Raw genomic sequence first — 14,908 nt, 5'->3', positions numbered from 1 at the left:
TTTCAGCTTGGCTATGGCTAACCACCTTGCCAACCCCATTGTGTTTCTTTCTCTCTGTCTCTTCCTCTCTCTCAATATCAGTGGAGGAAAACGTCAGTCGACTCCATCAAACTCGTGCTTTGCGATGGTTGTGTGCAAGCCGTGACACTCCATGTAAGTGAACGTTAATCTTATCCGAGAAAAAAATGTGATATAATGCATGTATTAGAGAACAAAAATCACGTGTCTCCTTTATGAACGACCATCTTCAAGCTAATAAATATTATGAAGCTGAACATTAGAACGTACGAAGGAGCATCATTACTCGGGAGGGCAACGTGATTGGGTGAAAGTATGATTGGCGGACTTAAACGCGCATGTAGAGTAGATCTAATTAGTCAACCCTCTTAAGCCGTGTAATTTTTTTTATCTCTTTCGCTACTGTGCTAACTTCAAGAAAGAGTTATAGCTTCAGAAAATGCAGCTCGGCTCAATACTGTCTTCCATCATGTTATAGACCAGCGACGCGACCTTCATCTTTCTTGTGGTGTCTCCTACAGCCACAGGTGTGTCTTACTATTCCAAGGATAAATCAAAGGCCGATCACAATAAATGATGTTAAACGACGCTACTAATATTGAATGAAACATATGCGGGAGCGGATGCACGTCTATACTGTTGCGTCGGTCTCGTCCACTAGCTCAACAGGAGCCCTATGAGTTAAAGCTATTCTAATTTCCTGACGTCAAATTTACGTAACCACAGACGCAAGCATCGGGCGGTAACCAGCAGCATTGTTTGAAAAAGCCCAATCAAATGCCCTTCTCGTTTATAGGGTGTCACTTTCTTTTGCTTTCAAAGCGAGTAGTATTGCCTACACTGCGCAGTTTTTCTTATCTAACTGGCTCAGAAGAGGCCAGGAGCACGCTCAAGTGGAGAGAGTTTCGACGGGGCTGAGCCAGCACAGTGAAAGTAGATAATCGGATGAGGTGGGTGGTGCCAGCGTCTGCGATTGGTCCGCTTCCCCTTACTAAGTTTGCAGTGGCTGTTCGAAAATCGCGGCGGCGTGCAACGGAAGGTTAAAAATGACGCTCAAACAGATACTCAGCAAGGTGGAATTAACAGAGCAGTGTCTTATACGGGCTGAAAGGTCTCGATAACGTTATACGGCCACGCAAAATCGTTTATTATAGGCAAATAAATTCATACTTCCCGGCAGCTCCCAGTAGCCAGCGCTACAGCGATCGGCGGGCAGCCATCTATTCCTTTCGGAATGGGGCAGTGTCCGGCTATTCGGTAAAACTTCGAATTTTGTTCGGCATATTAATGCGTCTTCAACGCGTACACGTCACTTTGACGCGGTGAGTTTTCGCGGTTTTATGACGTCTCGTGACAGACAGGCAAAGTGGATGCAGCCCGAAAACGTTTGACCAGTAGCAACTGGTCAAACAACGCCTTTTTCGCTAATGGCAAGAAAGGCGTCGAATCAGAAATTATTTTTCTTTCGTTCGGTCTAATCATGCATAGTCAGCGTGCCCATATCATATTATATGGGGCGTTTTCGCGGTTTTTGTGACGTCGTGTGACAGACAGGCGCATGGGTGGTGGCTGCAAAATTTTTTTGCCAATCGTGGAGGGCTGATTGCAGAATTGCAATAGAAAAGTTTGGAATCTCTTTACGCTATAGCACCCCAGGTGTCGTAGTCATTCCGGCAAAGCTAACCACAATGAAAGTTATATTGTCGTATATAACATCTGCGGTGTCAGAGCTTGCTTCTCTGCATGCTGCTATACAGTACGCCGTACTAGAGAGACCTCGTAAGCGGGTCATATTTTGCGACTCAAAGGCAGCCATTCAGAGTTGGCAATTTATTACTGTCATTGTCGCTCTCAAGCCTTCGAGAAAAAAGAACAAATGTCGTAACATTTCAATGGCTGCCAGGACACACCGGTATTACTGATAATGACTTCACCGGCGAGGCTCTCCGGTCGTATTTGTACAATTGCTAGTAGGTAAAGTGGGGCGTGGCATTTCTCGAGGCGCTCGACGTTTCTGCGCAGGTGCAACCATGAACGAAAGAGAAAATCTGGGGTCCTTTGCTCCTTGAATATCTGACTCTGCCTAGGCACTACGATGGAGAAGTTTCTTTGCGCGTGTTGTATGCGTTTGTCCCTAGGCGTGCCGGCATTGCGGAGTGGGGTGGAGTTTGTTTACGCTCGGACGCTGGCTGCCGGCGCGGTGAAACAGGTGAAGCAGCGCGCACTGACGCCCCATTTGGTGACCGCTGTGTCTAAAGGCACGTCGGACAGACTTTCTCGCGCGTGCGGCGCTGGTGCTGAGTCAGTGATGCCAGATTATAACTTTGTCGCGCCTTACGGCGCGGCACCTTAAAAAAAAAAAAGAGATTTTCTCGGGGGATCAATAGGGGCCGCAGTAGAGGCCGGGCCTGCTATCCTGGACGACTTTTCAGGAACATTTTTGAGTGGTCCCCTTTGAGTGAAATAAACGCACAGCGCCTTAGCAACCACGGTTGAACGCGATTGCCTGATGTCACGCCGTGAGGATTTATTGGCTTTGCGTTTCGTCCACGTTAGGTTAGGTTAACTTAGGTTTAGGTGAGGTTTACGTTAGCTTGGTTACTTTAGGTTAGCGTAAAAGGCGTTAGGGTGGCGCGGCGTATTCTCACAGCGGTTACGCCGTGCGGATTATTTTCTTTGCGTCTAGTCCACGTTTAGCTATGTTCTGTTATGTGAGGTTAACGTTACTTTAGGCTAGGTTAGCGTAAAAGCCGTCATGGTGGCGCGGCGTATTGTCACAACAGTTACGTCGTCAGCATTGTCTTTTTGTCTCGGCCTCGTTGCGTTAGGTTAACGTTAAGTTAGGTTAGCGTAGTACGCGTTAGAGGAGCGCGGCGTATTCTCATAAGGGTTGCAGGGGCGTTGAGCATCACCGCCGCCCTTTCAGCCACTCGCGTTCAACCGCGGTTGCTAAGGCGCTCTGCATTCTAGATTTTCAATATATGCGGACCGGCCTCTTCCACGGTCCCTACTGCTCCCACGGAAACATCTGCGACCTTATCGCCTGCTTCACTGCGCCGGCAGCCAGCGTCGGAGCGTAAACAAACTCGACCCCATTCCGCAATGCTGGCACGCCTAGGGACAAACGCATAGAACCGCGCTAAGAAACTCCTCCGCAGTGCCTAGGCAGAGTCATATATTCGAGGAGCAAAAGCCCGCACATTTTCTCTCTCGCACCCGGTCTTACTCGCGCATGCGCGCAAACGTCCGGCACGTCCGCAAGTGACACGCCCCGCTGTACTTACTAGCAATTCTAAAGTCGCTCCCCAAGTCCGCCCATGAAAGAACTAGAGCGGTTCCGATCGCCCCTATCGAGAACCGACGCTGCAAGGAAACTTTATTTCCTGCCTCGGTCTATCATCTACCCGTCACCTTTATCAGTCGTCTCCTAGTATTGCCTGCACAAACTAGATCCTTCTTGAAAGCTGCGACCGCTATCACGTATGTCCCGCTCTGATGCGATATTGTCGTACCGTCTCTGGATCGAGGTGGCATCCACAAGAGCTTGCTCGCTCCCCATTGGAATGGGTGGAACACGAAAGTACGACTCCTGCGGAGCCGAAGAACCTGTTGAACGCGTCCTGTGTTTTTTTTTCCCGTTACGAGGTTCAGAGCGTCCTTCTCCGGGAAAGACGAAAATGGCCTGACTCGAGGCCGTTATCAGAAGTGAAGATACTTGGACCGTGGCCGTAAGCGTTGCTTACGCAGAAAGCAACGAGAGCTTTGCTGCAGTATCTCAAGTCGGCAGGTCTCGGCGACCGCCGATAGGCTTGATGCGCACTTTCAAGTGTGCGCGCAACTTGTGCTTTCTCTGCATGGGCTGCTGAGATATTCGCCGCTGATCCTCTCTTTTAAGCACGCAGTAAGTAACATTCTTGAGATTGCGTCTCCTTGCCTGACCTCTTTCTTTATAGGTATTTTCCCACTTCCTTATGGATAATTAAGGTAGCTGTGGAGTTCTTATCTCTACTTCCTAAGATATTCACATATGCTTCCTGTACTCCTTGACTACGCAATACTTTCATCACTTCTGGTATCTCTACTGAATCAAATGTTTTTTTTTGTAATCTATGAAAGCCACATAGAGAGGTTGGTTGTATACTCCGCACATTTCTTAGACCTGAATGATGGTATGGATGTGAGTCATTATACCCAAACAGCCTTTCCAGGAGCCAGTCTATTCTCTTGGTTAATTTAAGCGTTGCCCTGATTCTATTGAAAATTGTCTCGATAGATATTCTATAAGATACTGAAAGCAAGCTAACGGGCCTATAATTTAGCGCTTTCTTCCTATACATTAGTAACATTCGCGGAAACAATATTGAAAACAATTTGCGCAACGTTTTTAACTGTGGACAGACGGCTTTGTCAGCGCCTCATTTGAGCGAGCACTTCTTCAGGTGGCCAACTTGGGGCTAACCAATTCAGGCAGTGTGTCAGAAGCACGCGGTGACTAAAGGGCACCTTCATTCCACGACATGCCGTGCTTTGAGAGGCAAACATGCAGGATGCGTCAGTGAGAACGTACCGCCCTACTGTAGACTTTTCCCAGTGATGCATTAGGTTGCAGGCTGTTCGGGGGCCAAGTCGGCACGCAGTTGGATGGGTAAGGAGCTTTAAGGCGATAGATGCTATTCTGGAAGTGAAAGTGACAAAGAGAATATTTCAATGATGAATGCACAGTTTTACTGGAGTTTGCTTTCTCCTAAGACAGAAAAAAGAAGAAGAGAAAGCTAGACTGTGTGGTCAGCTTGTCTTTGTTTTGTTTACACGAAGCTGGGTTGAGTGCTACAGCTTGTAAATCTGATAGACACGCTGAAACCAGCGAATGGTGTAAGTTAGCCAAGGAGGGGGAGAACTGTGCTTGTATACACACGCCCGTCGGGTAATAGTCGGAGAAGTGAAATGGCGGCAGCGGGTAACATTTCCAAACAGCTGTTTCTTTTATTGACTATTATACTGACACTCCGAGCGAACTTTTGCCGTCGTCGCCGTCGCCGTGAGGTTCCGTATATATTTAGGTATATGTATGCTATGTGCCATGCTATGCTGTATGACATGCGGTGTATGCGGGTTATATTGCCACACTGTTCTATCACTAAAGTTGCTCATACCAGGTCTTACAATATTGGCAAAGTTATTCCTCAGAATTTTGAGAATGGCAGTCCACAAACAAATGTCAAAACATCGACAGCGCTTGCCTTTTGTCTTAAATGTTCTCAGAATTAAATATTAAAAGTAGGAAACAATAACGGAGCTGGAACCTGAAAATTGATGTAGCTTTAGAGGCGCGGCGGTGGACTACTCCTGGGTGAGGACTAGGAAAGAGGCTTGAAGTATACCCGATACGCCAAAGTGGTGTTAAATTCGCCAAGGAAGACGTTGGCTTTTATTAACAAACATAAATAAATTTGCCCGATGGTAGGATCCAAACAGAGAAACCATAGCACAGCAGCTCGTTTTAACTTGGTCAACTTACGTTTACTTCAATTCATACTACCACCACACAGCTACTAGTCTTACACTTCATATAGTAGGCTTACGGCCCATATGGCGAAATTGTGATATTTTTGTATTTATTGTGGGCAGTAATAAGGCTTTCGTACACGTTGTGTAAATGGACATTCCCGATGGCGACTAGAATGCTATCAGCCCAAGCGAAAAATGCTCCCTGCGGTAGCGGCCGCGGTGTTTATGATATTATACTGTTGAGGACGAGGTCGCAGGTTTCATTTATAATAGTAGGGGCCATCTAGACTATAGAAACGTTCGTGCACCAAGCTTTTAGTAAAGGTTAAGAACGCCAGGCGCTAAATAAAAAAAAGAAAGCTCTAGAGACCACAGCTACAGCTCCCGCCATAATTAATTTATGTGTTGCTTTGAAACGTTAAATCCAACCACTTAATTCGAAAATAGCTGTGCGGCTTTTTTTCATACTTCGACACACCTACGAAAGGGAACGCGCGCCAGTACCGCTCTTCATTTTTGAAAAATTTTTCACTCCACCTTTCTTCTTATGTATCTTCTTGACGTTTCATTTACGTAACCCTAACAGACACGCCAATTCTGTTCCGCCTGGTCTTACCGCATATCCTGTCATGCACATGCCGTGTGGCACCTAGTTGCACTGAGCTTGTACTTTTTCCCCGAACATGGAGGGGTTTTAGCATTTATGCTGACACAAGGAAGAGCAAATGTGAAGCGCTCGACCAGTCTCGCGCACGTTCATACGAAATCGTGGTTCTTCTTTTCATGAGCTCCTAATCTTGGTTCTTCCCTGCCCTGTACGGAGATATTGAAATGCCGTTCCTTTGGTTTCACACACACACACACAAAGCGAGAGCTTTGCAACATCCGCAGTCATTATAGGCCAATGAGGAAATATCCGAATCACTGCAGCTTGAAAAATTTTCCGAATGTATACAAACCGAAAAAAAAAAGGCGGCCGAGCTTATGACTGTTTGACAAAACGCGGAGCAAAACGGAATCTTGGACTGTTCGCGATCGGCATAGTCACGCCGATGCTACGGAAAATACTTTCCACCCAGTATGGTCTGACATACTATCATTAAGGTCTGTTTGGTTAAAACGCTGTTACATAATCTCAAGTGGGGCAGCAGGAGCTGATTTATTCTTGATGTATGCGGAATGTAGCCGGAAAGTGTTCGGTTGTCTGTTATCCAGGGCTCGCATCATGTATACTGCGATTGTAACTTGTGTTTAATTGTTGCTTTTCACGGAGAGATGTGTGTCAGCTTTTTCTCTACTGACATTGTGTGTTTTAATGATGTGCAGTATTCGTGATAGCCTAAGCTGTGCTTCTTTTTTTGTTGTGGCACTTTGTGCTCTGAGCACGTGTCGTGTTTATATAATTTCATGATGTGTTTTCTTTCGCCTGTGTGATGCGCTGTGTTACTTGTCATATATTTCTGCGTCTCTCAAGTCCAAAGAAGTACCCGGCGCCATCTCTTGGTGCCGTCGTCTACCAGTTCAGTCACGTCAGCAAAAAACAAGCAGCAATATTCGTTGCGAAAGCTACAATTTTTTCAAGCAAGGTATATCGTGATGTCTGCTTCCTGTCATTCTCTGTGTGAATGGGACGCCATGCACTGGGCGCCAGATATGTACTAATTGGGAAACTGCGCAGCTTACCACGGTGACACCAACGTAGGTGGTCTGTCCGGGGGATACAAAGATGCCATCGGTGGCTTCTTCAGGATCGTGTCCCTGCTTGTGTATCATCACCATGTAGCCGGCTTCAGGCGTGATGGGCAGGTATTCGTGCTGCTCTACTGCAATCAGTAGCTCAAGACCTGCAACATGGACGCCACAACGTATACACTTTGCTCCACAGAAAGGAAGTGCTGGAGGGAAAATAACATGGCTGCTGTGAGCCAATAAAAAACTGCTCAAGCTCAAACGAGTTTTGATGCGAGCAGCACAAGCAATAAAACTTGATACAAAAGTGAGGAAGACGAACACTGTGCTGTCACTTTCCTTACTTTTGTATCACGTCTTATTTTTGCACTGCTCTCTTCGAGAGTGGAATACCAACTCATCTAGAAAACCATGCTTCTGAAGCTCAAGCAAGGCAGTAATTCATGCAAGTCAGCTGGTTTAAATAACGATCGTGCGAACACGAGACAAACCGCAGACACACGACGATGCAGTCACGTATCTTTCGTCCTAATGCATGCAGTGGCATGTTAGGCGTTTCGATAGGTTATAACACCTTCAACACTCATTAAAATCTTTCTCTCGCTCTCTCTGTCACCTTGTTCTGGCCTTCCAAGTCTTCGGTAGCGAAATACTGGTTCGTTGTTGCTGTTGCAGTGAAAGCAGAAACAATTGCCGTATCTGGAACTGAAGACGAGGGTGAACATCCTGCAAAAAAGAAAAGAAGAAAGAGTGGTTAGGAGTTTGCAGAAAAGCGCCTTAACTTGAAGCACATGCTTGACTCAGTGAAAATGGTCAAAATAACGCCTGACGTGAACGCGCTGAAGGAAACGCAATTAGAGTCTTGGGCACGTTTCGGGGATTTCGGGGATGATTCGGGGATTTACTTTGCAATATAGTGTGCCAAGCACAGGATCACAGCCATGACAATAAACATATACAACGCGTTTCTAGTAATTTTCTTTTTTATTTTGTGTTCGCACCGATCCCACGCATATTTTCACCGAAGCAACCAAAGCTTTCGGGAAGCCTGCCTTTGTTTTAATTTAAACAGCATCCCAAGGCCGCCATCTTTCATCACACAGCGGGCACGATATTGGTAAGGTATAGTCGAAAGCAGGAAATAAGGTAGTCATGATGTCATTAGGAGCACTCCATCGTTGCAGTTACCTCCGGGCATAATAATAGGGTGCCGGCTGTTTCTCTCTCTTGCTCTATGTTTTGTGGATGATGTGGTTGTCAGGTGCGTCATGGAGAGGACTAAGGTATATGCAAGAGAATGTCGTTAGACGATCGTGAAGACCTCTTTCGCGAACACGAGCCAGTGAATGTGGAAAATATATTCTCTCTGCATTCGAGTTTTTTCAGTTCTGCCTCGCCGGTGTTGCAGCCTACAGTTGATCGCACTTATCGACTTGGACTGCAACTTCTTGCGTCGTTCTCTCACCGGCTCTATACTTCACTGGCCCGAATGTCGCCCCTTTTCAGTGCCGCTTTCTACACGGCTATTCGAGTGCCGGATGACCTTTCTTTCTTTCTTTTTTCGCGTTCGCTTTCTCGGAATTTACGGGGGGCTGGCTGCGATGTGTTATAGGCGTCAAAACTTCAGGGAAGTGTTTTTTTTTTTTTGCGATAAAGCTGAATTTCCACAAAGTTCTGGCTTGCAGTCCGTAAAAACAGGGGAACACCTCCCTTGTACAGGAAACATTAGGGCGGTATGCACCGATCAATTGTGGATCCTAAGTCAAAACAATTTTCGCTCCAGCTTGCCATTGGCCGACCGCATTCACGGATAATGTTCGTTAGGCTGCCTCCTATCTGTCAGGATAGGGTCCGGCGTATCACGATAGGCTGGCGTCTGTTCACATGCGAAGTGCCCTTTACGTCGACAAAATAAGTTCCGCTGACATATGGCTTAGTGAAACGTTTGATTGCACGAGTTGATTCATAACGAAAAAAAGTTAAAATCATAGCGCGAGAAGACAACAACCTGTTCTGTGCACTGTGACTTTGGCCTTGTCTCTTAGCGCTATGATTTTAACTTCTTCAGCAGAGAGCTGCTTGGTGAACACGGGCAATGAATAGAAGGCAGCCTCCTCTGGCTCCGCGGAAATTTGGATTTCTTGTAGATTTCGAGCCGATAAACTTTTTACGCTAGTAGAACACATTTGTTACATCATCATCATCATCATCATCATCATCATCATCATCATCAGCCTGATTACGCCCACTGCAGGGCAAAGGCCTCTCCCATACTCCTCCAACTACCCCGGTCATGTACTAATTGTGGCCATGTTGACCCTCCAAACTTCCTAATCTCATCTGCCCACCTAACTTTCTGTCGCCCCCTGCTACGCTTCCCTTCCCTCGGAATCCAGTCCGTAACCCTTAATGACCATCGGTTATCTTCCCTCCTCATTACATGTCCTGCCCATGCCCATTTCTTTTTCTTGATTTCAACTAAGATGTCATTAACGCGCGCTTGTTCCCTCACCCAATCTGCTCTTTTCTTATCCCTTAACGTTACACCTATCATTCTTCTTTCCCTAGCTCGTTGCGTCGTCCTCAATTTAAGTAGAACCCTTTTCGTAAGCCTCCAGGTTTCTGCCCCGTACGTGAGTACTGGTAAGACACAGCTGTTATACACTTTTCTCTTGAGTAAATAACGGCAACCTGCTGTCCATGACCTGCGAATGCCTGCCAAACGCACCCCAGCCCATTCTTATTCTTCTGATTATTTCACTCTCATGATCTGGATCAGCAGTCACTACCTGTCCTAAGTAGATGTATTCTCTTACCACTTCCAGTGCCTCGCTACCTATCGTAAACTGCTGTTCCCTTCCGAGACTGTTAAACATTACTTTAGTTTTCTGCAGATTCATTTTTAGTCCCACCCTTCTGCTCTGCCTCTCCAGATCAGTGAGCATGCATTGCAGTTGGTCCCCTGAGTTACTAAGCAAAGCAATATCATCAGCGAAGCACAAGTTACTAAGGTATTCTCCATTTACTCTTATCCCCAATTCTTTCCAATCCAGGTCTCTGAATACCTCCTGTAAACACGCTGTGAATAGCATTGGAGAGATCGTATCTCCCTGCCTGACGCCTTTCTTTATTAGGATTTTGTTGCTTTCTTTATGGAGGAGTACAGTGGCTGTGGAGCCGCTATAGATATCTTTCAGTATTGTTACATACGGCTCGTCTACACCCTGATTCCGCAATGCCTCCATGACTGCTGAGGTTTCGACTGAATCAAACGCTTTCTCGTAATCAATGAAAGCTATATATAATGGTTGGTTATATTCCGCACATTTCTCTATCACCTGATTGATAGTGTTAATATGATCTATTGTTGAGAAGCCTTTACGGAATCCTGCCTGGTCCTTTGGTCGACGGAAGTCTAAGGTTTGCCCACATCGCTTCACAACAAGTCTGTTAAATATTTTCCAACATCATCGTCGTCGTGCAAGGTACGCTGCAAGCTCCAGCCGCTCCCCAAGTTAATCTGAGTATTCGCGGGTATCACCAAGTTCTTGCAAGTATAGATGGGTAAAGTTTTATGCACATGTAGAGAGCAACACACCGCAGTTATGGAATACCTACACCGCCACGCAAGGGAAAGAGGAACAACAAGAAGTGAAAGACAGAGAGATTAACCAGATTAAGTGTCCACACAAGATATTTGGTTGGCGCATTTTTTCGAAGTCAGGATGAGACCACTTGGGTTTCAATATTAAAGCGAGTTTGGTAAGCGATTCCGCGTGAACGACTGTGTCGAACAGCTTCATTTGAATTTGGAGAAAGCAAGCATTTGGTCAGATGGTAAGCGATACATTTCGTCTGTTCTTCGCTGGTTTTCTCCTCAGCTCCAGTGTACTACAAAAGACATAAGGATCCGAGGAAATAAAAGAAAGAAAAAAAGAAAAATGGTCTCCTATCCACGTTGTGAAGATGGTTGGAAAGCGAAGCTGTAAACGACAACTATCAGGATTACCCATTCCAGCGTAGCTTAAAATTATTCACACCGACGACATTCTTATGCTTTTTACCTAATTATCAGCCTGAAACGTCTCAACGGCCTGCGACTTGGCTTGCGTCGCTACTTCATGCGCCTACAAGGAGTGGACCAGAGAGAAGAGCAATGCACTTAACCACACTTTCGCCGCGCCTCCTATCACGCTGCTGTTCAGGAGTCCTCTCAATACATGTCCTTCTCATAGCACTTTCACAACACAAATCAGTTGCTAGGTGGGTTCTTCTTGTACATACGAACGTGTAGTTACATAACTCCCGGCTTCGTATGCTACAGTTGCCGCTGTATACAACTGCAGCTTATGCAACCACAATCTTTACCTAGAAACGCTTGCGGCGGACGCTATGCGCGAAGGCGAGCTTTCTGGTTCTTTTGTTGTCTGCCCCACGAACGGCCGGCGCCGCCGCTGCCGCGGATGCGCGGAGGCGAGCGCCATCTGCTGGTGCTGCAGGGAACCCAGTGGCGCAGTGTTTGCCCACGGAGATGACAGACTCATTGGTAAGTGGCAGAGCTATACAGCTTCGCTGTAAAATATACATCTAGCTTCAGAAACGATTAATGCTAAAACACAACCGACCGAGGTCGAACCAATAAATTCCTGTCGTTCTTGAATGTCTCATAGGGCGTCGGACAACAAGTTAAGTACAACAATATATATTGCCCTAACAGAATGATCCAAAACAATTTTTACGATTACAAAGAAATCTTACGACATGTATCATCACTTCGCTTTTTCCTGACGATGTCATAGACGTACTGATTAGCTGACCGCGGGTCTCTGGGTACGTATTGGGAAAATCCAGCTACCAACCTGTCCAAATCGCATTTGATCCCTTGAATGCTGCAGGTTCGAAGCAGGTCGGCCAGTTGGTGGCCCAGTGTCTTGGCAAGTTCCGGCTCAGTGCGCTGCTTAGTAGCCAGCCACATGACGAACTGTTCGAGCTGGTCTTCGTCCTCGCCTCGCGTCTGTTAAGAGCCAGTAAAGCAAAGTTGATTTGGTAATACCAGGTGCCAGCACAAGTGTCGTCTGGCAATATAGAGCTACAGTAGCGCGATACATGAAGCATGAAATGCTTTTTGGTCGCGTTGTCAGTGACTTTCAGGTGACCTTGAGCCAAAAGCCAGAGCCGTCATCCGGGCGCTCAAACGAGAACAACCGGGCAAGTTGCGAGAACAAAAAGAGATCATTCGGGCAACCAGTCAAAACTTAAGAAAATGCGGTCTGGGCCCCAACCATTTGTACAGGACCGCATTATATACGGTACTTACTGCCCAAACAAGTTAAAAAAATATTTGCTTCCAAGTTCTTCCTAATGTTTGTTCACAATATCACTCAAGATGTAGCTTCTAGCACGCTGAAGTTTTATTTGTTCTTTCCAATGGCGACGTTCAAAAGACAGATACAGTGCACCGTATACTTCATTGTAATCTTTTGGCATTGAGACAAAGTTGCCTGTGTTCTTTTGAACGCCAGTGGTCCGTGAGTTCCGCGGCGCAGGTTTTGCATCGCCTCGAAAGATGGCGCCACGCTGCGTGGCGCCTCCTTTAGGCACTTTTCTTCTGGCTGCGCAGTGCGCTCTGTCTCCCTGGCGTCTTTCGCTGCCTGTCGTGCCGCCTTCAGCCGGTTTTCTTCTTCTAGCTGGGCAGCGTACATGTGGACCAGTGCACAGTATGGCGTGGTGCGGTGTGGTGTGCCTTTGCGCTACACCCATCCGCTACACATGCGCTACACCCATTTAAGATTGTGGCTGGTATCATCTCCAATCAATCTGCTTTTCCAATAGCATTTCATCATTACATCAACTCTAGATTACGGGAGAGCCGGCAATATTTTTTTGATGGCCTGCTTCATTATGAAAATCCCCTCAATACACAATAGTACACCGCTGAGTAAGCTTTGAATCAGTACGCAGTGCAAGAAATAGACAACGATATGTTCATAAATTGTTGCTGAGAGAAATTCTGATCTGATTTGCTCCTTGCGATAGATATGAGCACAAGCGACATATTTTTTGGGGTACAAAGTTCTGCATAGCCTCACATAGAACAGAACATGTTCTGACGCTTTTGCACTGCACAGGAAAAACGTCTTTTCAGTTGCGTTAGAAAATACCCATTCTTCCTTCCATATAAGGATACAGGACACTGCCGAAGCGAAGTAAGTGAACTAACTTTCATTCGTATCACTCTTCTACGAGTTATAAATGCAAAAAGGAGGACGGAACCTTACGTACTAAGATCTTTCCAAAAAATAACTTCACAAGAAGTACCTACGAAAGAAAAGCTTTGTGCATTCTGCCCCTGCTCTCTGCACTGTACAAATAATTTTGTTAGTCTATTCAGATGATTCACTCGACTGTTATTCTTATTTAGCGTCGTGATACTGTAGCTACTACGGTGCGGCAGTAGCTTCGCGCTACTGTAAGGTGGATGACAAATGATCTCTTGCATCAATCTTTATACACTTAGCAGATTTCAACAGAACTGACTTTCTCACGAGGACGTTTTCCTGTAAGAAGGGTCCATTGTAGGCCGCCCCCTGTCTGTTGTCAAGGTGGGTATCGTGACCATCGCTCCTGTGACAGCCAGCAGAATTTTACCGTAGAGACACTATAGGCGACGTTTTCTCCTTGCAAAGCTTTAAGAAGCTGCACCCTTTACTGCTGCAATTCATCTAGCAACTTGACGCCTGTATAAAGCTTGGGCCTGAATATTGTCATTACAAGCGCCTGTGTGCGCCTGTGTGCTAGTTGCAACGCTGATCATTTCTGCCACGCTCACCACCGTCGACTCAGCAGACTTGTTGCAGAGGAACTCCTGGAGGGTGTAGTCGAGGTCAGTCTCCTGGCCGCACAGCTGACTTTTTCGCACAGGATTCAGGTTGCACAGCGTGACGGCCGGAAACTCTACATTGTTGACGTCTTCTAGTCGGATGTTCACAGTGAGCGGGTACTGGAAGTATTCGTGCATCAGTTCGTACAGGTTGCTCAGTGCCACCGACCCGAGGCCAACGAACGCCACAAACCAGATGATGATCCGAAACGGGTTCCGAGCTTGCGCCATCTGGATGAAGCCGGGAACCGTAGACTGCGAGTACAAACCTCGAGCCGTCAGGCAGCAGTTGGCCGTAGCTTCCTGCACGCCCGAACGAGCGGACGTGGCTTTGTCCCTGGAGAAGGATCCGCGCCTTCGGCTCAGCTGCTGCTGGCCTCGCTGTTGCTGCGCCGGTCGCAGGCGGCTCAAGTCGATCACTGAAGGAGGTGTCGGTTTCAACTGCCCCCGACTGTTGCCGAAGAAGTTTGTGGCTCCGCGTCGCCACTCGCCCAGCCGCCGGAGGTACGACTCCATCGGGACGAGGCACAGTACGCGTCCCCGTGACAGAATGGTGCAAGCTGCAGACTCTCAAGGAGCGAAGTACGGCTGTCGCTGTCGTCGTCGAGAGGCCGGATTAAAGGAAAACAGCCACCGCAGAAATAGTCCCGCCGATAAAACTCGTGCGGCAGCCGCTAATAATATAGTGATTGCGGTACATGTTTTCTTCTCGGGATACTGTTGCAGTGCCTACGCACGCGGGAGCTCTCTCGTCGCAGCCACGGAAATGTGCGCTTGGTGAAATGGTTACCTGCCATTTATCTTGATGTTTAG

General features: G+C 46.9%; 1 protein-coding gene across 1 annotated transcript; it reads right to left on the bottom strand.

Annotated features, from left to right (window-relative positions):
* Nucleotides 1-4,171: 4,171 nt before the first annotated feature.
* Nucleotides 4,172-14,611, bottom strand: LOC126540925 (acid-sensing ion channel 1-like). Its single transcript, XM_050187744.1, has 5 exons — nt 14,045-14,611; nt 12,075-12,229; nt 7,832-7,941; nt 7,210-7,370; nt 4,172-4,177 (listed from the first exon to the last, which is right to left on the bottom strand). Exons 1-5 carry the CDS (start codon nt 14,609-14,611, stop codon nt 4,172-4,174), a joined length of 999 nt encoding a protein of 332 aa, XP_050043701.1.
* Nucleotides 14,612-14,908: the final 297 nt, after the last annotated feature.

This window comes from Dermacentor andersoni, chromosome 2, assembly GCF_023375885.2.
Source record: "Dermacentor andersoni chromosome 2, qqDerAnde1_hic_scaffold, whole genome shotgun sequence".
Taxonomy (NCBI): Eukaryota; Metazoa; Arthropoda; class Arachnida; order Ixodida; family Ixodidae; genus Dermacentor; species Dermacentor andersoni.
Note: the sequence above shows the minus strand (reverse complement) of the source record. Positions and strands in the feature narration are given on the sequence as shown.